General features: G+C 40.8%; 2 protein-coding genes across 2 annotated transcripts; one reads left to right on the top strand and one right to left on the bottom strand.

Annotated features, from left to right (window-relative positions):
- Window positions 1-306: 306 nt before the first annotated feature.
- On the bottom strand, window positions 307-5,277 carry LOC310986870 (DNA-binding protein RFX7-like). Its single transcript, XM_083972973.1, has 3 exons — window positions 4,675-5,277; window positions 2,180-2,213; window positions 307-412 (listed from the first exon to the last, which is right to left on the bottom strand). The coding sequence occupies exons 1-3, from the start codon at window positions 4,800-4,802 to the stop codon at window positions 323-325; spliced, it is 252 nt and encodes an 83-aa protein (XP_083829099.1). The 5' UTR covers window positions 4,803-5,277; the 3' UTR covers window positions 307-322.
- An 8,653-nt stretch (window positions 5,278-13,930) lies between these two features.
- Window positions 13,931-23,386, top strand: LOC310987453 (transcription factor 12-like; the record flags this gene model as incomplete). The annotated part of the gene is made up of 12 exons (XM_083973721.1): window positions 13,931-13,996; window positions 16,541-16,640; window positions 17,845-17,987; window positions 18,085-18,208; window positions 18,302-18,372; window positions 18,760-18,856; window positions 18,973-19,049; window positions 19,868-20,044; window positions 20,888-21,005; window positions 21,124-21,277; window positions 22,680-22,909; window positions 23,244-23,386. The coding sequence occupies 12 exons, from the start codon at window positions 13,931-13,933 to the stop codon at window positions 23,384-23,386; spliced, it is 1,500 nt and encodes a 499-aa protein (XP_083829847.1).
- Between the last annotated feature and the right edge of the window lie 3,573 nt (window positions 23,387-26,959).

Below are 26,959 nucleotides of genomic sequence, written 5' to 3'. Positions count from 1 at the left end.
ACAAAGAAAAATATTTTTTTTAAAACACCAACATCCCCACCCACCCCCAAAAATGTCACAAGACAACAACAAAAGAGAAACCTATGTCTAGGAGCTATGAGCCTAAACTGTGTCTGTGTAGCAGCCAGTGGGTAGAGACTTGAAAGTTTGACAAGCAATGAGACAAGAGCACCAATAATGCAATGAGAGCCACAACGCAGCAGCCACGTGTGTGTGAGAGACAAAAAAATAAATAAATAAATAAATAAATAAAAGGGCAAAGCGCCAAGTGGAAAACTTAAATGTGTGTATCTGTGTGTGTGTGTGTGAGTGTCACTGTGACTTACCTTTTATCATTGCCACTGCTGGGACCAGAAGGCAACTTAAGGTAGAGGTAGAGTTTTTCGATGTCTGTAAACTTCTCAACATCTTGCTGCGAAAATGAAAATATCACAAAGGGAAAAACCCTCTCAAAGGACGATTCAGAGCAACTGTAGGTAGATCAGACTGGGACTGAACGTATAAATGCATGTTTCATGACGACCGACTGTTAAATAGAGAATGGAGTCAGAAGATGGCAGTGATTGAAAGGATCTGCGCCTTATTTCAGGGCCGTCGGAGAGGTTTAACTACACTCTGCTCAGGTTTGACAGTCACAGTCCTTGCTATTGATTCCAGCCCATCTGCTTGTCACTCGGTGTGTAAGAATGGCTTCGCCTTACCTGTTTCTTTTTATTTGTCTCTTTGTTGCTAGGGAAACGGACACTTGAATGAATGAGGAGAGGGGCTGCCAGCCAATGAGCAGTGAATGAAAATGCTATTTACTACACTTCATCCCTACAAGCACTGAGCGAATTAGCCGAGCCCTTCTCTGCTCACACGCTTTATTTCCTTCTTTTGGACCTTTTTACGTTCCTTTACAGGTTTTTTTTGTTGTTGTTGTTTTCCTACACACTTGCCATCTGCATGTACTGTATACTGGTAACCATGACAACCTGAGATGTTCGATTTCATTTGTATAATCTGATGATTTCCAACATGTTTGAATGTCTCAGAACTGAAAAACTTGATGTCAAAAATCTATAACATCAAACACCACAATGCAAACATCCCCCCACACATTAATATTAATACTGTTATCATAAAATCTAAAATGTGTTGTTCCTCTGCTCAGTCGATCTACACACCGACGCCTTTATGGAAAATTTCCTCCATGCATGTTAAAATGTTTTAAAATTTGAACCCTTTAGAAAGAGGGCATAAAATAATCTAGTTATTTTAATTTATCATTGGGTAATGTGGTGACATATAACATCAACTGTCAGAGATTTTACTTGTTGATATAAAAAGGTATCACTTATATAATATCTATGCAAATAGGATTTTTTTTTGCATCTATATAATGATATGTCATGATTTAGCAGGTGGTAAATAAAGCAAACACATTCAAATCTGATTGTATGAGCTGTATATGATTTAAACGCCAGTATGTGCACAAACCAATATAATAATGAAATAAAACCATGTTACCCACCCCTATTAGAGGTTTTTGATATTTTGTCCCCTCATCTTTACATTATGTACATGTACAGTGTTCTCCAGATGTGAGACACAGATGTGCTAAAAGCTGGATATTTATCTAAGGTCCAGTGGATTCAACCTGGCTGCTGAAATCTGCCAAACAACAGACAGACTTGTTGAAATTAAAATACCTACTCGTGTCAGTTTTTTTTTTTTTCTTTTTTTTTTACTGCTGACATAAAAATAGACAAAAGCTTTATCACAGCTTTGATTGTTGCTGAATACAAGGTGTGCAACACTTCAGCTCAGATGAATCCACAACAACATGCACATAATAGAAATCAGTTAGACTGATACTAAATAATTATAAACACATGCATGTAATGTACCTTTTTATATTTTGAAAAACTGATTGAACATGTATTTAATATATTGCACACTATAGTGCAGATTTTAATGTAATTATCTTATTTTGCATCATTTCAGTTTGTCAGTTGTGTATCGTAGGGACAAGTAAGTGACTTAATCAGGTTGTGAGCATGAAACACACATTTATATATTCTTATTTTATGATCCACTGATAAATAGTTGACTGTGTCTCTCTGACAAGGCGGTGGCAGAGTGCTGGGTAACAATTAAAGACGGTTTTAAAGTAGGACAGGTTGTTACAGATACTCACCAATATGCTGTCCACTTTTGATTGTACAGATTTACTGAAATGAGAAACAGAGACAAAAGCAGACTGTTGAATGCAAATGACATTTCAAACGACACTGACACATAAAGGATTCCTTGATATTTCTTAACCCTGTTGCCGTGTTCTTCTTTGATATGAGACAAGCCTTTACATAAACAGTCAGTCTGAAAACACTAGGGATGATAAGTTGTTTTTTGTTTTTTTATATCCAAAATTAAATGACACAACTCTATATGTTGAAAACCTCATCTATGGGAATGGCTAGTGGCTACGTCATCACATTCTAAAACATCACTTCCGTGTCCAATCGCAGGATATTCAGCATAGAAACAACAGGCAGAGCCGGGTCAAAAACACAGCGGGAGCTTTCATTTATGAATATCATGGCATAAAATGGCTTTGGAAAGTATTCAAACAAAATCAATACAACATCATAATAATTCTTCAGCACTTTGCTGAAGTCCCTTGAACAGTCATTACACCTTCAAGTCTTTTTCCTGGCACTTCCTCTCAAGGTCTCTCCACAGATGTTCATTGGGACGGTTTTGGCTGGGCCATTCAAGGACATGCAGAGACTTATCCCAGAGCCTCTCCTGCACTGTGTCGGCTGTATGCTTCGTATACAACGTAGTGTTTTTGATGTAGAGATGGTGTTAACCAACTGATCGCAGTTCCCACAGCCTACAGTAAGCCTGACCAGAACTGGGTGGACCCAAACTCTAGAAAAGTCTGACTGGCTTTTTACTTCCTCCATTACACAACGATGGAGCCATCTGCTCTCTGAGGAATACTCACAGCTTAAGATGTGGTTTCATACTCAGGTGGGTCTATGCTGTGTCATTACACAATCACTACGGGCTACATAGAGTTCCTTACACCTAACGACCTGGTTTTTGGTCTGACAAGCAAGAGAGGTGAGACCGTACGTTACACTCAACCTCTGTCCTCAGTAAATCTGTCGCAGGTCTGGATCCTGTCTGAAACCACTTTCTATTTTATTCAAGCTAAACATTTTTACGCAGCAGATGCCATGGAGCCCTCTAAGAAATTTCAGACACATAGTATCATCATCATCATATCATCATAGTGTTACACTGGTGTAATTGTCACATGTTTGGGACTGAAGCAGGAAATAGAGGACATGCCACGGACACTTATTCACTGACCTAAGCAGGAAAAAACATGTGAAGCTAAGAACATTAATAACAACTTTGTTCTTTTAAAATGTCCCAGTAATAGGTCAGTGGTCCAGCACGGTCAACAACACCAGGACCCTGAACTGAGGCGGTTCAATGGAATTCAGCCGTCATCATCTCTCACTTTATTTTTATACCTGCGACATGTCGAAATAACTGTGGGAAACTGGGGATTTTCCACAACCATGAAATTCATATTTAAATAGATCAAATATATATAGTGCTATACCTAATAACCATAATTACCCATCTTGATTTCAGTTAATGGTGATTTCAGACACAACCATGGAAAGATCTCAAACATAATCAAAGCGGGTTCATCAAATGATGCAGCTGAATCTCAGAGTACAGTCTGATTATTTATGTAGATGAGTCATGGTTAAATTTTTCTCAACACAAATCTGTAAAAAAAAAAAAAAAAAAAAAACTTAAAAAACACACAACACCCTACTCACAGAGTGGGATATTTTCTGCAGACTGGGGCTGTCTGAATTCTCTCCAAAGCCACTGCACACTGTGACAACTACATTTGATTGAGATGATAAACCGCACAGTGATCAGATCGATTTTCAATGAACTGATGAGCGATCAAAATGAAACTGTATGCAGATTAGTCAAGGCCACTGTGTGTAATACAGAAAAAACCGAATCACTCATCATCAGCTCATGATCTTGCGTTGTGACCATTATTGATCCTGTTAATACTATAAATATGATCAGCAGCTGGTTCCGTGGACAGCGGTGAGACGGAGGAGGAGCTGTGTGTGTGTGTGTGTGTGTGTGTGTGTGTGTGTTTGTGTGTGTGTGTGTGTGTGTGTGTGTGTGTGTCTGCTCTGACACCTGTCATCCTGAGCATCAGCACCACCGGTGGATCTGGTGTCATCTATAACATGGCCTCCCGTGGCTCCATACTAATGATCACAGCTACTACAGCTGCACCTACAACACCGACGCTAACGTGTTGTCGCTGCTGCTGCTGCTGCTGCTGCAGCTCTCAGGCTGCAGACAGCGCAGCAGCAGCAGCAGCAGCAGCAGCAGCAGCAGCACCCTTTGCTCGCTCACACCATGTTTCGGGTTAAATTATCCAACACGGGTTTTAGCACGGCAGCACTTGTGTTATTTTTTTTTATATATATAAATATATATTTGGGTCGGAGCCGCTTTGTGCAGCTCTCTGCCTCCCTGGCTGCCACTCACACACAAGCTAGATACGCTAATTACGGGGCTACGGCTAGCGAAAAGGGCAGTGGGGCTGCTCCAGCACCGTGTCCATCCTCTTACCAAATTGAATTCTTTATCTTGAACTGTAACGCGTTGGCCTCCGGCCCCTGCAGTCCCGGGACCAGCGCTGGAAGAGAGCCTAATCCCGAGGCAGGCTTCTGACCAGGTTGTTGTTGATCATCAGCCATCGCGATGGAGGGGTGGTGGGGGAGCTTTAACAAGTAGGCCTCATCCCCGGCTGTGCACTGCACCGGACCCACCGCTGCTGGAGCGGCTCAGGCAGCTAGGACAGCCCGCTGAATCCGCCGCGGAGCATGGCTACAAACGCTGTGATGGGACCCCGGCACGAAGGCAAAACAAAACCAGAGAGGAAAAAAAAACACCCGGGCATACAAAAGGCATTTCGAGGAGGTCTCTCTCTCTCCGCTGCCGCAAATAGCACGCCTGCAGCAGCCAGCAGCAGCTACAGACGAGCCGTCCGCGTCAAGTTACCCGCAGACTGCAGGGGAGAGGCCGGAAGTTCGGCGCGATTTCACCTTCAAAATAAAAGCACCGAGTCTCACCCGGTCAACTGGATGGATGGATGGATGGATGGATGGATGGATGCAGGGCCGTTGCTAGGAATTCTGGGCCCCCTGAAAGAACATTGAAGTGGGCCCCTGCCCCCTGACTTTTCCTCTCAGCTTTTTTCTTAGACTATGTATTATTTGATCATTTATTATCATGCATTTTTCTCCTAATCTTTGTTCTTGACAGTGCCTGATGCAATATAGCCAATTATTATTATTAGTTTGCAGGGAGCTACTATTGCTCTAGCATGGACTAAATCATTTTTATAAGAAAGTAGGGGGTTATTGCTTGGAAAATAAACCGTATTTCATTAATATTACATGTTTTGTGGCTTTGTTTTGATGCTGATGCAACATTTGTTTGAGTTTTAGTCAGGGTTATACGCAGAATAATTTAGTCAAAAAAGACTAGGATACTGGGGGTTGTTCGGGGCCCTGCTGTAATATGGGCCCCTAGAATTGTCATCACCCTTCTCCCCTATGCAACGGCCCTGGATGGATGGATGGATGGATGGATGGATGGATGGATGGATGGATGGATGGATGGATGGACAGACAGAGATGAAGGCCATTCTAATATCCCTACCTAACATATTTCCAATTGATGTAGAAGTTGATATGAGCAAGTGGGCATCTTCATGAGATAATCTTTTTTAGCACAGAATAGCCTGTTTTGTGTTTTCATAGGCCTACAGAGATTGATTGTAAAAATAAAAACATAAAATTAACACACATTTCATGTTCCATCAACTACACTGGACCCACATCAGGAAGATCATTATAGCATAAAGAAGAGGGAAGATTACAGTGAGTTAAGGTTTCATATGAGCACTTGACTACTGTTTTAAGTTTTCTTATCTATTTGTTAAGTGCCTTGAAATAGGCTAACTGTGTTGTGAATTGTTACTATAGATAAAATTGACTTGACCTTTAATGCACACTTGAAAAATCATGAACCTAGACACAGAGAAGCACAGTACACTTTGGGTCCAGACAAAACTTAGTATATTTATTACAATTTGTGATGATATTTCCAGTTGCAGTCTCACTGGTCAGATAAAACAGGCAAAGACAAGATGTGCATGTTTTTTTTGTTTTGTTTTTTTTAATAAAAAATAATCATAATCAACCGGTTTTGTTAACCAACCAGAATCAGTAAATTGTGCATGTTTATACAGACTTTTAATTTTAAAATCCTGACCGGGAGTTTAGTCTCTGGCTTGTGTCTAACTCGACACGGTGTGTGTGCTGTAGTTCCGCTGTGGGCCGCAGGGGGCGCTGTGCAGGAAGCTGGTTGAGCAGATAGTGACAATGACGGGTAAACAGCCGGGGTGATATCACTCCAACATGTAAACCCGTCATTTACCAGCGCGTGTATTGATCTCGATATTTGCCGATGCGCTCCCATCGACGATCATTTGATCGGAGTCTCGTGGAGGAAATGCACAAACACCAAACCACCACCAGACAGATTGTCTCCAGGTTTCTCTGTGCTCATCACACTGCTCACTATTTTTTCCCTTCGCCTGAAATGTGAGACAGTGTTGGCGTAAAAAATAACCTGAGGATGAACTGAAATGAGACAGTCTGTACAAATATAGGCGTCACTTATGTCGCAATGTTAAACCTGCCTTAAACGACAGTTAATTCACATAATGTGCCTTTAATTTGATCAAAATCACTGTGTTCGGCCAGCAAATAATCAACAGTGATCTATACATCCATGTTATGAGAGTGTAAACGTGAAAATACAGAATAATGAAGTCACCAGGTCAAGAAAAACAAGACCTAAATAAATTCTTTCATCATGACTTATTTTGTGCTGCCATCTGTTGATGGAAACAGGCAATGTCACTTGACTGATCCACTCACACCACAGTCATGAAACATAATGCAAGACAGCAATAGACTGAGACAGACGTGGGGAAAAGCATGTATGTGCATGTCTGACTGTGAGATAAGAATAACAGGATCATATAATAGAAATGTTGCTACACTGCGTCATGTTCTGCAGTTTGTTTGTATACCTACTTGTATTAAATGTCTCTCAGCACAGCGCGTCTCTGTTTTGTCAGAGCACAGACTCTGGTGATGGAGTCAGAGGCCCAGGTCAGACATCCAGGTGTAGAGACCTAATGCAGAGGCCTCATGCACAGTGGCACAATCTTCATCTTCATACACAATGAAGAAGAAGCCACACTCAACATTTGTGTTTTTCAATACTCCATGTTTTAGGACTGTTGTTTTACACGTCATGATGTCAGAAACTTTTCATAAACCAGCACACCAATACAATTTAATTTATGTGTGAATGGTTAGTTGTTATATTTTCAAAATATTGAAAGTAATTACACGTTACAGGAGGTAATGATATAGATGAAATGACAAATTTTTTAAAATGTAAAACAGAGAAGAAAAAAACAAAACAAAAGAAAAAAATCCATGATATCTGAAATAGATCGAAACTGCTTACTATGATCTTGGCTTTATTAAATAAACATCACCTGTATTCCTGCAATCTGTATTTAATGTCTAGAGTTTATAACATCCCCATTATATTTGTTATAGTCTCTGGTGCAAATCAGTCCATTAAAGTGTAGAGGCCTGAGTCTTTTCACTGGTCCAATGAAAGGCACTCCTATTGACTTTCCTATTTGGAGAAAAATGGCTTGTCAGTATAGTAGAAAACCCAAATTGTATTCATAAGAACATATTGTAATTTGCATTTGCACATATTTGCTGTCCAGAATAGTTCCATCCTGTAACACAGGGAGCTCCTGAACCTGAACCTGAACCTGAACCTGAACCTGAACCTGAACCTGAACCAGTGACAGTTGGGGCTATTTTACGATTGTACATCTGTGCAATTCTCATGAACACAATATTTATGAGTAACATCTTGAGGGGATTTCTTCAGATTGTTGACACAAACATTCACTTGGACTCAAGGTTGAAATTATCTGAGAGTGGTGGTCAAAGATCAAGGTCATAGCAACCTCAGAAATACAATTTTAGCCTTCTGAACACAAACCCTTCAAGGGAACTTCTTCAAATTTAGACTCTGTAATAAGCTGATTAGATTTAGGTGGGAAAAGGTCAAAGGTCAAGGTCAATGTGACTTCACAAAACACATTTTTGGGCTCTTGAATGTGATATCTCACCACTGCCTTGAGGCACAGACATTCACTCAAGGATGAACTGATTAGACTTTTGTGTCCAACATGTTTTTAGCCAAAACTCACCAGATTCACCCACAGGGTGGAACGCAGTTCACACCAAAGTCTGAGGTGATAACATGAATTTAACATATTCTGCTGTTAAGGCTTTAAATCAGGGAAATGTTGCATGTGCACAGGTTAATGAATCTTGTCGCTGAGACAGAAAATGGTCAAATTGTATGTTTGTATAATGGTCAGGCACCTGGGGAAGAAGTGTGTGACAAGAAACATACTTGATTTGGTTTCCCTTTAATCTTCCATAAACATTTGAAAAAACTTTTTTCCTCCATGAAGACCTACACTGAAAATATCCTGGAGTGGACAGTGCTGGCTGATTAACAAAAGGTTAAATCATGGGGGAAGTCATAAAAAAAGACAGAGATGATGTGCAGATATGAGGGAGCCATGTGAGGTGAGGTAATAGAATAGATATAGAAAAGATTATTAATATGACATATCTTATGTATGATATATTTGATATATGAACACCTCCCCTTTCCTTTGCTACAGAACATGGAGTGTCTTGTAGTTGAGCTTTGCACCCTCTGGTGTATGAAATTCAAATTAAACTTTTTATAAATCAAACTAAAGTCCAATAGAAATGACACTGGTGTTGCATTTACGCAGGACTGTTGAGCTCCTGTTACATATTTTTCAACAAGAAAACTGGACCAACTAAAGTTGCAGGATTATGTCATTAATTTAGTTGTTTTTTAAAACATTTATCAAATAATCGATTTCATTCTGATCAGACAGTGTACGTGTTTTATTTTTGTTGCTGCTGTGATTTGATGAAACTGCTTCAACATTCACATATTCCTGACAGTTTCTCCTTCTTTCCACAACGTATCACACACATCCATCAAACCCTGTCATTTGCTGACTTGTTAACAACACCGGAGGTGTGGAACGGTGACACTTCATCTAAATCTCAAGAAAATGTTGTTTCCTTGTTAGTCATTGTTTTCTCACTCTATTTTTGACCTTGGGTTGCTGGCTATTCTGGACTGATTTATTTTACTGTCAATCTTCTGTCACTTCTGATTTGGGCTGGAAGGTCTCATCTCAGCAGTCTTTGCCCTTGCTCATTCCTCCAAATGTTAAGATTTACACAACACTCCTCCTATAGTGGCTGCCATTTTTGTGGTCACCGCACTCGCACCCCACAATATCTCAGCGCAGTCTGTGTAGCTCTGAGACACATGTCGGCCTGTTGCTTCATTTTAACACAACATGCCTTTTTTGGAGGGCAAATGTCACATTATGCTGTGACATACATTTACATTTTTAAAAACAAGTAATTTAAGGGGATATTTTCCTACTTTCTACTATTTAAATATTTGAAATCATAAGACATATGTTAAAATAAATTATGTAAATGCGTAAAGGTAAAGCTGAAACCTTCCAGGTTGGATGATACGTCACAGCCAAACACTGTTTATATTTTTTCAGATTCTAATTTTATTCAATGAGACACCAATTAAAGTTAATAAAGAACATTTTGCTGTTTGAAATATGCATTAGTTTATGGCACATTTTAACATGTTTACTGCTCTAAACACCACTTACTGTATTTTGTTTGTTGTAGCATTTTGGTGTCATGATGTGTTGCATGAATATTGACCAGGTCAAAGACTAGACCGACAGTGACCTAAAAACCACCCGTCTTCTCCTCATAGGTGCTGCTGAATGTGGGACAGCGAGGTCACCGTGGTGCAGAGGTCGGTGAGTCTGGCTCTCACGTGCACCGTGCAGCCACAGCCGATTCAATCCTCTTACACCCCCCTCTCCCCTCAGCACTCAGGCCAGACTATAAGATCAGCTCACTGCGTCCAGGTTTTATCCTGAAGTAGTAGATCCTCAGGACAGAGTCACGCCAGCAGGTATCAAAGACCATGGTCAACCCTCTTACTCCTGCACACGTAGAGTATAGGCCTGTTTGCTTTGTGAGATGCACTCACTGGCATATCCTCAAAAGAATATTCCAGATTTAACATTTACAAACACATTATATTATTATATTACAGTGGCATCATATGGTTCATGTGCAGTATAAACCACATTAGTGTTATCTTATTACCGTATGTTGATGGTAACCTGCATTCAATCCAACAAATGTGTTTCTGATGGAACTAGGCAGGTAATGAAAGCTTTTTGCTTAGTCAATCAGTGCAATGACATGAAATAGTTTGATGATCTGTTAATACTGTATTTATCCATATTTTTCTTTTTTGGTTTTTCTTACAAAAATGCCCCGATTCATTGGTTGCATTTCATTGGATTAATTTGTTTTGGCATATTTGAATATTTATTTTGTTTTGTTATTTTCTTTTTGGGGGGAGACAAAAATAGTAAGTTGAATGCATCACACTGAGCTATGGGGATTTACAACTGACATTTTTCTTGTCATTGTCAGACATTTTAGCAACAAATAACCAAAAACAAAATAATCACAGCAAAAAAAAGAAAATAAAAAATATTTCTGTAAAAGCTAAACCTGAATATTAGGATGGGGTCATGTAACAATGTGACATAAGCCAAGAATCCACAGTCTCCCTGCACTAAGGAAGTCATTTTAGCCATTTTAGTCCCAAAATGCTGTTATCATATATGCCAATGAATGTCTGAATTTACCTTTGGTGTGTCAGCTAAGTACCAGGGTGAAATATGGGAGTCCCTGAATTTGACGTCATTTACACAACCTGTCCCGGGCCAGGATGTTATTGCAGATTTTATACAGAGTTTTTTTTTTTTCCTCCTTTTTCTTGGCGTCCTGTGGAAGAGCGGATGGGAAATTCTGATGTCATCAACCTTGGCACAGCGGGACAGAGGAGCATGCAGACCCTCAGGGTGCCACGATTGGTGCCCATGTATTTGTGCCCCGTAGATGGTGAAATAGATGGTGTGGTGCTGCCCGCCTGTGCTGCACCTGCGTCCCAGCATGCTGATTGATCAGTTTGGTCATGTGGAATGTCACCATCTGCTCCCCAGTCCCACTCACCCCTTCTTGTGTGAATGCCAATCACTGGCAGGAAGATAGTTATTTAAGCCATGTCAAATCAGGCGCATGACGATGAGGAATATGCCAACAACACTTGAAATGTGTGTTGAAGGCATAGTATGCACAACAGCATATTGCACACTAAAAGGACAACCATGACTTCGGACTGCAAAGGTTTTGTTTTTTCTTCTAACTGGTCAGCGATATCAATAAAGATTTTTTTTTTCCTTCCTGGAGTGTGATCTGATTTTGTGTAACTCACAAAATTATATATCCTGCAAAAATTGAATTTAATAACCGAGGACTGCAATGATGGCGTGATTGTGTTTTAATTTATTTGCATATAAAAGTCTTCATTTTATTTTGAGCGTAGTTCCTTATTTATTTCTCCTCCAGCCCCTTCAGTCGCTCTTTTTTGGCCTCTTAATGGCCAACAGCCTATCAGGGGGCCATCAGGAGTGACATTCTTCATTGTAGAGCGCCATAACCAATGACATTTCAACCATGGGAAAATAAAGATATGCAAATTTGAACTCATTAACATTTGCATTACCTGTTTGAATAATCGCACTCCTGACAAGACTGCAATTAACTAAGATTGATGCAAAGTTCAGGGTTAGGGGACTGTATATATTTGCTCTTGGATCATTTACCCAAGATATGTGTGTGTGCGTGTGTGTGTCTGTGTGTGTTATGCACGCTTAGTATCTCAGATAGGAGAACTGATCTCTGTCAGCAGAAAAGGTCATTCAGTAGCCACTGCTCTTCCTTGATTATTTATTAATATATATAGGCTACTACATATACATTCTGAATTTTAACGCCTCCTTATGGCTAATATCTTCATGATAACGGAAATCTTACTTTAATGAAAATATATAGTAAAGAGGGGAATGGTCCACAGACGTTCTGATGAAGATGATGAGACTGACCTCCTAACCCAGTTAATGGTAGCGTGGATAGTCAGGATTAGACTTTGACTTCAAGGAAACTCACCTTCACAGAGACTGAAACCAGTTGACAGTAATTAGTTTCTCTGCTTTAGTTGATCTCCTACTTACGGTCATGCTTGTCAAATACCCGTTTTCTAATTTAGAGATGAATGGTTTGCTCAACATGATCACGTCTTTTAACATAAAAGGCATTGTTTAAAAACAGTATGCGTATATTCATAAAGGTCTATTTAAGCTGCACTTACTGTGCATTAAAAGTCATAAACAAACATTTCTGAAAGGGTTAAATAGAGATAGATGCTATGGAGAGATTCCAGAGAGCCGTTAGTTTGGCAGCAGTACACCCAGTCCCCTGTGGCTTCAGTATAAACACTGGAGGGTTAGTAAGACAATGTGTTTAAGATAAACACTTTGCTGCTGTCTCAGTGGGAATTATTTGATTGGATTCTTGTGAGGTCTTTCTAGGACAAAGCGCCTTGCCAGGACGATGTGCCGCGCTGCAAGTCTGTGTGTCATGTCAGCTACAGTGTGTTTTTTCCTCTTATTCTTATGTGATGTACAGAGTTTTGTGCAAAGATACTGCAAGAAAACTGCTTGTACTGTTTATTCTGGCCGATGAAGTCCTTCAAAGAGAACAGCCAACTCTCCTTGAAGATGGTTTCTGAAGATAGCATCCAGAAATCAGAACCATAAGTTGCTCATTCACATGTGCGGTTGTGTAACTTTGAGTTTCAGCACCAGGGCAGCAGACAGTGGATGTTTTTTTATACCTGAAACAGGAAGTCTGACTGTTGTTGTTGATTAGAGGATCACCCAGACAGACTACTGTAAAAATAACATTTAACCCAGCCGTTGGACTTGCTTGCTACGCTACACGTGCACACAAACCAAGACTTGGTTCTATTTGTAAATGTGGGTCAGACAGGGGTGTGGTGTCTTCTGTTGACTGGAAACCTCTACCTGACTAACAGGAGTTAATCTTCATCGCGTCATCGCTGCTCCCTGGTCCTGAGGAGGCACCTCTGAACTCGCTTGCATGTGATGTTACACTTACAGAGGATATCACAGAGACAGGAGGACACCTGAATAACACAATGTATATAAGCCACATTGATAATAATGATGACTTTTTCCTTTTTGGATTGTTGTGATCATCCTTGTTTTCTCAGGCCTGGGTGGGGAATTCCCTGATTATTTCAAGTTTCTGTTATTTTCATGTTGCTATCCTGCACACACAGACTCCTCAGATGTCACCACAAACTTAACACTCATGTTTTAAAAGTGAATATTCACTGATAAAATAAAAAAAAAACAAAAAAAAAAGGGTGCTCATTATACTCAGGAGCAGGCGTGCACTACAATAATAGCATCAATCCTTGGCCACCCCTCTCTGCTGCGTAGAATGGTCCAGCCCTAATTTGCATAAGTTGTCTGCGGGTAGCTGCATGACCAGCAGGGGTAGGTTAGGGGAAGGAGTGCATGTGGACTATATACACATGAGTAGAGACACGGACGGACGAGCTGTGTGTGGACTGTATTTTGAGGCTGGAGTCTTGCGCTGAACCAGACAGAGTCATGTACTGTGCTCATCCTGCCTCTGGCAGCAACAACTCATTGATGTATTGCTACAACATGAAACCAGTGAGTACATTTTCTTCTGTGTATTTATCATTTATTTTCCAGAGAGGTTACTTGTCAGTGTGTTGAATGGTGAGGATGCTGTTGGATTTTGAGATGGTCTTCTCAGATGTTGTGTCTGTTTATGGTGACTTCCTCCATTCATCATTAGTTTCCAGCTTTATCTGTTTACAGAGGCTCCACAATGTGTTTCTCCAACAGATGTGATACAACGAAAGAAATGGTTTTACATGTGCAACCTTTACAAAAGTTAGAGACACTGTAATTTAACATCCTATCATCTGGATATACCTTTAGTGGGGCACAACAGAGTTGGTGGGGACGTTTCCTTCTCTGCACAGAACATTTGCAGGGATATAAGGTTGTTGTTTCTTCTGGCTTGTTTGCATGTGTGTGTGTTTCTGTGTGTGTGGGTCAGAGACACATGAAAAAAAAGAGCCTTGTGTTTTAAATGTGTCATGTCTGTAGTTTTTACTGAATGTGTCATTGTCAGTGTCACACTAAGCTGTGTATACGGTGTGAAGCTTACTCTTGTTTAGACTTCAGTGGCTGCAACTTAGCGTGGGGTTAATGCAAGAACTGCAACAGTCTGTTAAAGTGTTATGAGTATAGCTCAATCTTATATAAGCATAAATATCTTAGTGAGTTGGTCTTTTGATTTTTCTAATTTGTATATTTGGTTTCCCATTAACTGCATTTCAACCCACATCCGTCTTGGGAGTTTACATAAAAATTACATTTGTCATTCTTAATATTTACAAAGCACACACCACCCATAACCATTACCATTGCACAACACCCACATTAATGCAGCCCAGTTATTACACTCCCTCACTTGTGGTTTCATGTTGACAAACTCGTGTTAAAATGCACCGGTGAGACTCCTGCTTCCTGTTAGCTGAGCACCATGTAGTCAAGCCTAGCAGCAGAAAACATCTTGACATGAAGCAGATTGCTGCTTTTTCTATTTGATTTAACCCCGCTATGTTGGAGCAGTCCCTCCACCACTGCAGCCATTATCAAAGGCAGCTTTGATCTCTGTGAGACTAACCATATCCAGACATCGTGGATCACAGAGGCAGAAAATTGGTTGCATGTGGCTGGAGTTTGCCATGGTGGAGCACAGCATAGGCCCTAAATAGGGAGTTGATGTTTCACTCATCCAGCATCATAATGCTGTGTACATTTACAATGGAGGAAATAGTGTGGTCATTTCCTCCTTTTGTACAGTTGATAGGTGCTTTTAGACTGAAATAACTTGGGACGTTCAAGGACACATGTTCAAAATGATTCTTTCCAGCATATGCAGGGTGGTTATATTATTCCAATCTTCTCTTAGTTGTGGTTTTCATTTGTTGAAAAAAAAAAAAAAAGTCTCTTATCATTTGTGATGCCATGATTGATGGTTCCTAAATCAATGCTATGCTAAAAGAGGATGCCATGGTGACGGCCCCTCTCCAGTGGGGGCCAGAGAGGGCGTGCTGGGGCGGGGGTGTGACCATTATTAACGGGTCGCCTGCTATGCTGATGGTAAGGAGGACAATTGGCTTTATCCTCCGCCATATGCTGCCCATGGCGGCTCAGACGGGCCCAGTGTCGGCAGGGGCTCCTCTGTTTGGCCTAGCCCACAATCACCATGGGACTCATGCCAGCCAGGGTCATGGCTGCACGTATGTGTGTGTGTGTGTGTGCTTAAGTGTGTGTGTGTGTGTGCTTAAGTGTGTGTGTGTGTGTGTGTGTGTGTGTGTGTGTGTGTGTGCACTTGAGTGTGTGTGTGTGTGTGTGTGCGTGTGTCTTTGTGTGTGTGTGTGCAAGCCTGTGAGTGTGCTTGCATGAGCGTACTCAAGAGAGTCTTTAATAGCCTGCTTTACAGAACTTGTCGTCCGGGTAACTGACACCCCATTGATGCTGCGCAGGGAGGTTTATTTTCATTTCCTGGGGCACATCAAAGCAATCGAGGGAGGTGCAGGTGCAGCCCAGACCTCTTGGTGTGTTTGAGCGAGTGGGCATGTGTTGGTGTGTTTTGCGTGCATATGTGCACTTTGTAGCTCTGTGCTCCCAAGTAAAAGAAAAAAGAGAACACACGAGCTAAAGGTATTTTTAGTTTAATTCTTTGATCTGTTTGCTATTTACAATGTTTTGTTCTCCACAGGAGAGATAATTAAGGTGAGATGGTCCGAGAGCAAAGCAAAAGAAGGCCTGTAATTCAATTTTATTTGGGAGGGAATTGTATCCCAGTCTTGTGAAGCCAGTCGAACCTGATCATGATTAGGGCAGGGATTTCTCATGGTGAATGGTTCCTAAATCCGGATGAGGAGGTGCATGGATCTGCAGCTTATGGATTATCGCAATAGCTCTAAGTGTGCATCAGCTCTCTGCTTTGTTTTCATAATACTGTTGCTTCAGCCCGCGCTCATAGCACTCGCCTTTGTGTCAGTAAGATGGTTTTCAGTAATATAAACGCAGTAGAAAATTGGTGTTTGATTACACATGATTTTGGTTCAAAGTTGTTTTCCATCAAAGCCTTAAATACGTTCTTCTTTTTAGGTTTACGGGCAGTCTCCCTCTAATGACGACATCAACCAGAACTCATCCTCACATCCATCCAACAAGGGCCCCAGCAATGTGTTTGCAAGCACCTTCTTCGGTGAGCTCAGTCCGTCCAAAATGAACATGATCACCCATCAACAATAGTAGCACAATGCCAGTCTCTGTAATTACATTATTCTGCTCTGTCCAATGTCCATTTAAACACAGCACATCCCTTCACGAATACTGTATGAGTTCTCAGGGATCATCAAATAGCCATCAGGTTCAGGTTTAATCAGGCAACATTATCATGTGAGCTCACAATGATCTGTTGTTCATGCTCTGATTTCTAAATAGACAAGAGTAAAATGTTCCAGACGTGGGTCTTCTTTGTTATCCCTTTTTTTTTGTGTGTTTTTGTTTATTTTCTTATTCATCCATAAAGCCCTAAAATCCTGATCAGGAACGTCTGATCTCAGGACATAAGCAATAAATTTCCTTCAAACGAAACCGCAGAAAAAAACAACTGAGACCTTTATACCACTATGAAAATATAATAAACAAGAGAGTGTGTGGTCATGCCAATGGCTGTCAGGTACTTTGTGGTAAACTCTAAAATCAGCACACTAACATGCTAACAATGAATTTCAACCTGCCAATGTTTAGGAGACACAGCTAATGCTGCATAGAAAATTAGCATGCTAAAAATGGATAATTAGCGCTAAATACAAAGCAGAGCTGAGGCTGATGGAAATGTGAGTATGTTTACTGCTACAGTATTTTAGTAATAAAGAAGAGTATTGGACAATTTCAAGTGTTGACTTGATGCAACTGGAACAAAATGGAAGGAGATCAGAGGAAGTCATTATAATTATTCCCAAGGGAACATGAATATCTATCAAATATCATGGCAATTTGTCCAGTAGTTACAGTATAGCTCAGGCTACAGATAAAGTATTACAGTCTAGGGGGGAAAAATCCAACAACAAAAAACTTTGAGACAATAGCAAGAAAAAGGACAATTAGGATTAAATTTAAAGTAGCCAGAACCTTTAGCCTAACAAAAGAAAAAAGAGTTAAACAGATATTGTAACATAATTTACATTTATTCTGATTATTAAAACATTTCGGATTTCATTGAGATTAGATTTTATTAGGGAAAAAAAAAAACATTATACTGAACTGAACCAGCTTCAGTCACCCAACTTGGCGATGATAGGACTTCATTATGTCCACGGAGGCTGGCGTGGCGCTTCATGGAAGGACTGGCTGTTTGAGATGCTGTTCCAGTACAGGCCATAACATATCTTTATGCATTTTAGAGGGGACGAGCAATTCGCCCGACATCTGGAATGCTGTAAATGGGCTGAACCAGCAGGGCTATGAAGGTGCACTGGGAGCAGCCACAACCCACCAAACGCAGCTGGGGAGCTACAGCAGCCTGCAACCACATCACAGTAACCTGGTGAGATTTACCTCTAAGACCTTACATGTTGACAGCACGGTGGCGGCATCTTGACCCCCGGTGTATTTAACTGTCTGCTTGCTTGCTCGCTCTTCAGGACTACTCTCCACATTCAGTGATGGCTGTCGATATGAACAGGGGTCTCCCACCCATGTCCACTTTTCACCGCAACAATCCAGCACCACGCACTCCATCAATCAACACCTCAGAGAATTCAACAGGTGAGGAAATGTAGAGATAATCTTCACTTCTTATTTTTGCTCAGGTTTGACTGTTCTTTATTCTGATCCTTTATGATGTCTGTTTTTCTGCAGTCTCAGGGAGCCAGGGAAATGTATCAGGAGGGTCGCAGACCGGTGACACCTTGGGCAAAGCTCTGGCCTCTGTAAGTATGAACCACCTCAATCCTATTAGACCGACTCATCTATGCCCTGTTATGTTCGAACAGCCAGAGCAGAGCATAAGACCAAGTCCTGAGAGTCCCCGTGGTGTAATGCAAAAGGGAAATAGTTGTTCTTCCCTGCCAGAAACAGACTGTAGTGCATATTAACCACAGGCTACTTTTGTGCTGCTGGACTTTTTATTGGCTGCCGACTAGTAAAATGACCAGAATTGATGAGTTTAGTTCAGGTTACGAGCGTGCTCCAAAGGCTGTGGCAGCAGCTGTAAAAACCTTACGCAGAAATGACAAGTTGTGCTTTTAAAATGATCCATGTCCTGGTCCCACCCCTCCCCCCTCCTTCTAACTCTTTCTCTCCCTGTCTGCCGCCAGATTTATTCCCCTGATCACACCAGCAGCAGCTTCCCCTCCAGCTCGTCCACACCGGTGAGGTCTCCGTCTCCGCTGCCTCACACAGCTGAACCTGCAGGTAAACTGGAGTAACAGATGCAGCCATGGGTGCCGCTCAGAGTGAAAAATCATTTATTTTTATTTTGTATATCTCCAGCTCTTCATGCTCTATTTTGGTTGTTTTCTTCCTCCCAGGTACTACTAACATGTGGCCCCGGAGTTCAGTTCAGGCACCAGTCTCACCACATTATGAGTCTTCACTTATATCAATGGTAAACACCCTGGTTTAATATCCCCCCCCCTTGCTTATCAGTTAATTTAGAGACAATTACTGGATTCAAACATAAATTATGCATTAGCCTGAATGAAAATACCAATATTAAGAATATAATAATAATAATAATAATAATAATATCTTTATTATTTATATCATTAATAATAAATTAATGATTATTATTATTAATGATATAAATGTAGTATTTACCAGTCAAAGACAACTAGAGGAAACTTCAGATGAGGAAAATGAAAATGAAAGAAAAGCAGGACTATTTCCACATTTTAAGACTTGGCTTAGAAGATCCATGCCACTCTCCTCTTTGCCAAGCAAATATATTTATCAATATACTACAGAACTAATTACCAGTCTATTCATGATTAGCCTAGCTTAGTGTAAGCCATGAGAAGCATGTAGTCTGACCCTGTCTAAAAGAAACAAAACCCACCTATCAGCACCTCCAGAGCTGACCACCAAACTAGTTATATGTAATGTTGAGGTTTTACAGGATCTTATGTGTCAGGCTGGTTGCCTGGCAGCCTGGTAGCCTTGATTTTATCACCCCACTCTTGGCAAGAGAGTGACTAAATGTATTTCTCAAAATGTCCAGCTATTGCTTTAAGGTTTCCATCATTCAATAAAAAAATTACATTTGACTTAAATGGCAATCCCTGTCAAAACTGAGCAGAAAAACTGCTGCTTTATATGATTTTGAAAGAGATACAAGATGCTCCATCTTTATTAATGTTTAAAATGTTGCCCTGATTGCCAAATGGCACTAAAAGTGCAGTCTCAACTTTTGTTTGTGTTTTCCAGTCTCAGGTGGAGGACCGTCTGGACAGACTTGACGATGTGATCCATGTCCTGAGGAACCACGCCGTGGGCCCCACATCCGGTCTGCACCCCGACATCCACACCCTGCTGACCCAGACCCACCACGGCCACCCGGGCGCCACCAACACTCTGCCGCTCACCTGCCACACTCCAGCCATGGTTAATAACCATTTCTTTGAAGTATTTAAGGAAGGACAGGGCAGTGTGTATGGAAATTCCATGTTGTGTGTGTGTGTGTGTGTGTGTGTGTGTGTATAGTACGAGTGTGACTGGTATTCAGTTTCAGGAATTTTCCACCCACTACGTCTGCATGTTTTCCTCATGTAAAGGTTGTTGTCCTTGAAATAGGAAACTAAGCACAATGGAGGAGTGCTGTGGCGCGTCACTCTTGTACGGAGAGCGTACAGTATGTGCGGACTCTAATTCCACTGTGGGGTGATGGGGGATGCCTGCGTGGTGCACTCCCATTCCAGCATGTTTGCCTTTCAGGCGACGGAGGGGATTTTATCCCAGCTGGAGTGGAAGTATATGCAGGGGAAAGGGGTTTTTAGTCTAATCCTTTGGGGGAGGGGGGTATTAAATTCTCTCACTTTTATTTTATTTTGTTTTTTTCAAATGACGTGTCGGTCAGGAGTGAATCATTCCTAAGGAGAATTAGCGATATGTTTAGGGGGTATATAGTAGTTTTAAGGGGAGGATTAAGATTGTCCGAGATTAAATTAATTGTGTAGAGCAAGAGATCTACTCAGGGTTACATCAGAAAAGAGAGGGCAGATGTTGGTTTTGTGACTTACTTGTCATTGGTTGGCTCTAAGAGTTATATACTGTATGTGACTGAGCTGAGGTCACCGTCTTAGAGGGATTTACAGAGTATCGTCCACACAGCGTCGTCCACACTCAACCTCTCAAGAGTTTTCAGGTGCTCAGTGCTCAGATCAGTGGGACGTATGAACCCACCAACCCACTGTCTTCATCTCAACCTGTTCTTTGTGTGTCATAAAGGTTGAAGCTGTCAATATGAACAGCAACCACTCAGCCTTCCAGAGCCGCACGCAAAACGGCCACCCATACCCGCCCAGACAGAGGGCCACACTTCAGCCCATGCAAAGCGGAGGAATAGGTAAATTATTCCTCTCATCTGTCCGCTGCTGTATTTTCACTTTTTATTTGTCTGCAACTATTAGAACTTAAGACATTTCACACATTACATGTAAAATATTATCTGTGATGTCCCACAGGAGGCCTGGGAGGTCAGGGCAATCTGGAGCTGAAGATGGAAAACAGGGAGAGGGAAGAGATGATGCACACCAACCACAGTCACAGTCCTGACAGCCAGAGATCAGATGATGAGAGTGAACTCAAAACGCAAGGAGAAAACAGCACACAGGACAGGTAAACACACACATACAGTGTACACACACACACACACACACACACACTCTGCTTTACCCTGACTGGAAAAAAAACCCCGAAGCCACCTGGTCAGATTTTTTTTTGTTATGTTAAACCTGGTGACTGTGGAAGAAAAACTGCCCCAGACTTATTGTGCTGATTATGCAGAGTCAGGCCTTTCTGCAGAGACGTGCTGTGCATGATTCATCAGCTGTATTCTCTGCCACATTAATGCAGAAAAAAAATCAACACTTAGCTATAAGTATTTTTTTCTATACAATCTTACACTATATATCTTCTTGTGATAACATAACAGATGAATGCCCTCTTAATATTCAGTTTTACTAATTTAAAATACTGTCAGACCCCCCTCTGTGAAGGACAGCTGTGTCCACGCAGTCTGTTTAGCTCTGCTTCATATTTCTTCTCGTGTCATGTGACATTGCAGTAAATTAAATGATGAAAAAAGAGGGATGAGAACAGCTGCTAGAACACACACTTCATGGTCAAGACACCATTGTTAACAGCTCAGTCAAGATAAAGACAGAGGTACAGCCTCGGTACGGCTTCACTGTACTTGTATTCTTTTAGACTGGGGGCTGCGGTTAACAATTATTCTCATTCTGCTGATCAACTAAACCATTTAGTCTGAAATATAGTCTGAAACAGGCCTGTTGCAAAATTCACAGAGGCCAGAGTGATGTTGATAAATAAACTGCCCAAAAATAAAAGTCATTTGATTTCAAAGATATAGGACTGAGAAAATCTGAAAACCCTCAGATGTGTGAAGCTGAGACCAGATGATGTTTAAAAAGCAGACTGTAACATGTTCACCTCACAGATCAGACTGTATGCCCATGTGTCTCCGAGGTCGCTTCAGGACAAACCACTTCAGTGCATGCTTTCTTTTTATTTAGATCTATAATCAGTGTTGGCATATGTGAATAACCTCCAGCAACATTTTTCCTTTTGAACATTGTTTCTATTTTTTATTTAAACCAAATGATTGGATTAAACAATTGTTGAAATATGGCATAAAGTGCAGCTCCTGACTTAGAATGGACTCTGACTTGATGTCTGTAGATATTTTTTAAATTAATGCTCTCATGGAGTGATTATCAATTTATGAATGTATGACTAATTACATGAGCCTGTTCTATATAAACAAATGAGAGTAGATCAGACGACCTCGGGACTCTCAGCATCATTGTGCCTGTTCTGTGACCAGCAGAGGGCAGAGAAATCCACAGTATAACGCAACACGGTCCTCCTGTGTGTAAATCTAATGAAGCTTCTGTCGGATACTCTCAAGCTTGGTGGTGACTTAAGATTCAAGGGATTTGACATCATCTCTATATCCATGAACCTTCTTCATTCCCCTTCTACCTTCTTGTCATTGTAGCATCCATGAGGACGAGGACCTGAGCCCGGAGCAGAAGGCCGAACGCGAGCGTGAGAGGAGGATGGCCAACAACGCGCGTGAGCGTCTGCGTGTGCGGGACATCAACGAGGCATTTAAGGAGCTGGGTCACATGTGTCAGCTGCACCTGAAGAGCGAGAAGCCACAGACCAAACTGCTGGTCCTGCACCAGGCCGTGGCGGTGATCCTCAGTCTGGAACAACAAGTCAGAGGTCAGTACATCGCTGCTGCAGGCACACACATTCAGGGAGGCAGAGAAGGCTGCAGCTCTAGGTGATAATCAAAGAGTTAGTACTGGAGAGTAAAGCCCAAAACAAGGAGCTGAAACAAGCTAAAATGCTCCTGACAGCTTAATTTCAGAAGTGATCATTCTCCATGTTATAATATGAGTAAGAGCAGCTTTTAAACCTATGAACAGGATCTGAAATTCAGACCTACTGTTGACAGATCAAAAATGTAGTTAATGTTTGCGATTAATGTGTGTGACCCATCTTCAGTTCCCTAATTTAGTCCAATACTAACTTTGCTGATTATTGAATCCCACAGAGAGGAACCTGAACCCGAAGGCGGCGTGTCTGCGGAGGAGAGAGGAGGAGAAGACGTCCTCAGTCATGACAGATCCACAGTCCATGCATCTCGCTTTTCATCCCAGTCTGACTGACCCAGCAAACCCCATGGGCCACCTCTGAGCATCTGACAATACATCACGCCCAACAACATCAAGTATGAAACATTAACTTATATATTTTTTATGTGCATATGATATATGATTTTCAGCCAATAGGACATATATATGCTGCCTTTTAAAATGTTGTTGAAAACCAGTTCACAAGGTGTTAAAATGTCCAGACCATGATGTGACTCTTAAAGATATTGAGTAGTTAAGGTGATTTTTGGAAAAAAAAACAAACAAAGAAAAAAACAAAACAAAGCATATTTAGATATAATTCTACAAAAACTAATTGTAGCCTGCTTGTACTTACAGTCTGTCTTTATCTTTTTCTGTCACCAGATGTTGAGTGGAGAGCGTCCCAGGAGTGAATTCGGACCACAGCAGAGAGGTCCGCCTCTCTGATTGTAAAGTGTGATGCAGTTGAACAATCATCTCCTCACTTCCCAAACGGACTTCTAACTTTGTGCCTAAACTTTACTTGTAACAGACAAATGCATTGTAAGCTGCAGATGTTTTGTACATATTTTGTATATTTATTGATTATCTTATCTTATGTTTGATTATATCTGAATGGATGAAACCCAGTAGTGGAAAAGGTATCATCTGCAGTTTTAATTTTGGCAGGGCCAGATATATTTCTGTCTGACTTTTACAGTGTATCACTATTTACCATGTACACTCGTGATTTCCACGGAGCTCAGAGGACTCATTATCCATTTTCGTGCATCCAGACAACGGATTTCATTTTGTCCTGTGGTTCGTGTGTGTTGAGTGTGTGAGAGTGTGTGTGTGTGTGTGCGTGTGTGTGTGTTGCAGGAGCTTGACCATTCTGTGAATGAACAGATCTCCGAGAATGTTCTGTAACGTGTGGGCGTCATCTGTTGTTTGTATATTTGTTATAAATTTGTGTTATAGCACTACTAACAAGAAGATTACATTTACTGAAGCACTGGTGGACAGAATCCTTCTTCTTCTTCTCAGTGTAAATATTGCTCTCCAGATGTAGTCGAAGCTCTTTGCATGTTTGAGTTTTTCATAGAACATTTTGTTTTTGTATGTAACTTATCTTTTATACAGATATTGTGAATTTAATAATGTCTATTTGCTTTTTTCCATTCTGATTTTACACAGAACACTTTTTGTGCAGTTTCATTAGACGTAGCCACATTTCATGCTCTGAGCAACACAGTATTACAGAATAATTGATGTCTCGTTTTCTCCTCACATTGCTGAACAGATAATAATAATCAATAATAATCTGAAATACTCCTATCATAACTTGTACAGTATGTGTACAGTTTGAAGTAGCCTACAGGCATGTGTCAAAATGATAATGTAGCAATAAATGTCTTTTTTTCAAATAGTCTCAGTCTGTGTCATTTATATAATGAATTGTTAGATAACAGCAGTCGTACACACTCATACTTACATCAGCCTCTCATTGTTGTAGTGCATTTCCTACTTCTCACCCTAACACTAATGATCACAAGTAAATATCAAATTTAAGATCTGATACTCTCTATATTTTTTTCAGTAATGAGTGAGAAATAACACATTTCCCAAAAATAAAACAAAATAACACAATGTAGTTGTAGTAGCTATGTTAGTTGTAAAACCTGCTAAGACAAGATGATAAACTGCAACTGTTAAAAATAATAATAATAATTTAAAAAAAGCTCAATACTCTCTAAACTGCAGTTAAATGCTTCAAAATGACAGGGGTGCAGTGACCTCAGGGTAAAACTGCGATGTCCCACGTTTAGTCCAGCAAGATTACGTTGTATGTCACTCATCCTCTCTTTCCTCTATTTCTTGTCTGCTTACTATTCTTCTATTAACTCACAATTAAAAGTAGGCCTATGATTCTTTTTTCCCCCTTTTTACACACAAGCTTACGGTCTGTTTATCCCAGGGCTGTAATTGAGAAAACATATTTACTGTAATCATGGCCTGCACACAAAGATGAGACCAGGTAAATAAAACCTGAGCTGTGAGATGTGCTTCACTCGTTGTTAAATGACTGTGATGTTTTGCCTTCACTGCACAGATTGAAATCTGCTGAAGCCTTTAAATCTGAGTTTATAAGACATGAACAGAGAGCGTCATACTGAAACAGCACAGCCATTTCAGTAGCTTCAATCTTATTCAGTTCACACAAGCCTGATGTGACACTTCATTTATCAGTGACTTGTGTCCAGCAGTTCTGATACTGAGAATACAGTTTTTCTCAGTTGCTAAAACACTAAACCCTGTTGTCTGAACCAAATTCTCAGTTGCTTGAACCCACTGATTGAATCAGTCACTCTTTTGGCAAAACCATGAGCACTTTTCACCTGTTTAGACACAACTTACCAACACATTTTCATTGTGATGCACCTGTGTTGCATAATGCTGAGCACAGGTGGCAAAAGTCAAACACAAGTAAAGCACAAGTTTCACCGGTTGAACACAACAACTCAAAATTGATCACACTTGTGTCCAATGATGTGAGGGCACATACTATATAAGCTAGTTCAGGATGAAGTCCTGTGGCCTGATCCAGTACAGAGAAATGATGCTGTGGCTGAGTTATGCACTTCTCATTTCTATATTTTTGTACTTTTGTACTTTATTTTGACGTAGCCTTACTGCATACAAGTGCTAAATGCACAAGATTTCTGTTTGTTTTTGTACTGTACAAGTGCTACGTGTACAGTATTGTAAATGCACAAGATTTCTGGTTTTTGTAGTTCTTTTTTTTTTTTTACAGTACTATGTACAAGTGCTAAATGCACAGGTTTTTCGTTTTGCAAGAGGAGAAGATGAGAGACGACAAGGTGAAGGAAGAAAGGATGAGGGAGGGAGGGATGAACTGGGAAGAAAAAAAGAAGAAGGAAGGAAAAGGGGATGAAATGGATGTGGGAAGGGAGGGAGGAGGGTGAAAGAAAGGGAAGGAGAGAAGTGCTACAGTGTAAATGCACAGGTGTTTTGTTTTGCAACATGCATTTAGCTACAGTGAACGATAAACATGTATTTCTACAGCGTCATGTGCTGAGCATTGTGTTTTCTATTTTTCTATGTAGTGTTTAGTGACTGCTCAGTAGTGTTTTTAATTTTGATTGACTCGGGGCACGATTTGACAACATAGTTCAGTTTTGGGCACAGATTGAACTGTTTTGAGGTGAAAGTTTGGTTTTGCAAGAAGAGTCTGAGGTTTTGTGAATGTAACTTGAAAATTGGGGTTTGTGTTCACAGTTTAGAGAAAATGAGAGAAGCTTTCGAGAAATGTGTCTTAGCAATCGAGAAAAACTGTAACAGCATCTGAATACAGACCAATATGATGACATATGACAGCTCTTGGGCCAGATGCCCCATGTTTTTAGTAGACACCTAGAAAACAAACATGCAAGAGTTTCCTCAAACTCTCATAGGCTACTACAGTGATATGGATGGTTCATTTATCCTCGTCATTCCTACAAAATCACGTGAGCCCTATGAGGTTCAGCTCTCAGTCTTATGGGTTGAATGTCTGACACGGAGCGGACAGTGAACGCCTCTCCGAGCGGGACTGTGGTCGGAGGAGCAGGAGGAGCAGCAGCAGCAGCAGGAG

Source organism: Trachurus trachurus (assembly GCF_905171665.1).
Source record: "Trachurus trachurus genome assembly, chromosome: 6".
Classification (NCBI taxonomy): domain Eukaryota; kingdom Metazoa; phylum Chordata; class Actinopteri; order Carangiformes; family Carangidae; genus Trachurus; species Trachurus trachurus.
Note: the sequence above shows the minus strand (reverse complement) of the source record. Positions and strands in the feature narration are given on the sequence as shown.

What these genes read in the sequence shown, in the direction of transcription:
- LOC310986870 (XM_083972973.1), bottom strand. Translation starts at nt 4,802, where the DNA reads ATGGCTGATGATCAACAACAACCTGGTCAGAAGCCTGCCTCGGGATTA. An exon ending in AAGATAAAGAATTCAATTTG is followed by an intron (nt 2,214 to 4,674) that starts GTAAGAGGATGG and finishes TTCTCATTTCAG; the next exon opens with TAAATCTGTACAATCAAAAG. An exon ending in CAAAAGTGGACAGCATATTG is followed by an intron (nt 413 to 2,179) that starts GTGAGTATCTGT and finishes TCATTTTCGCAG; the next exon opens with CAAGATGTTGAGAAGTTTAC.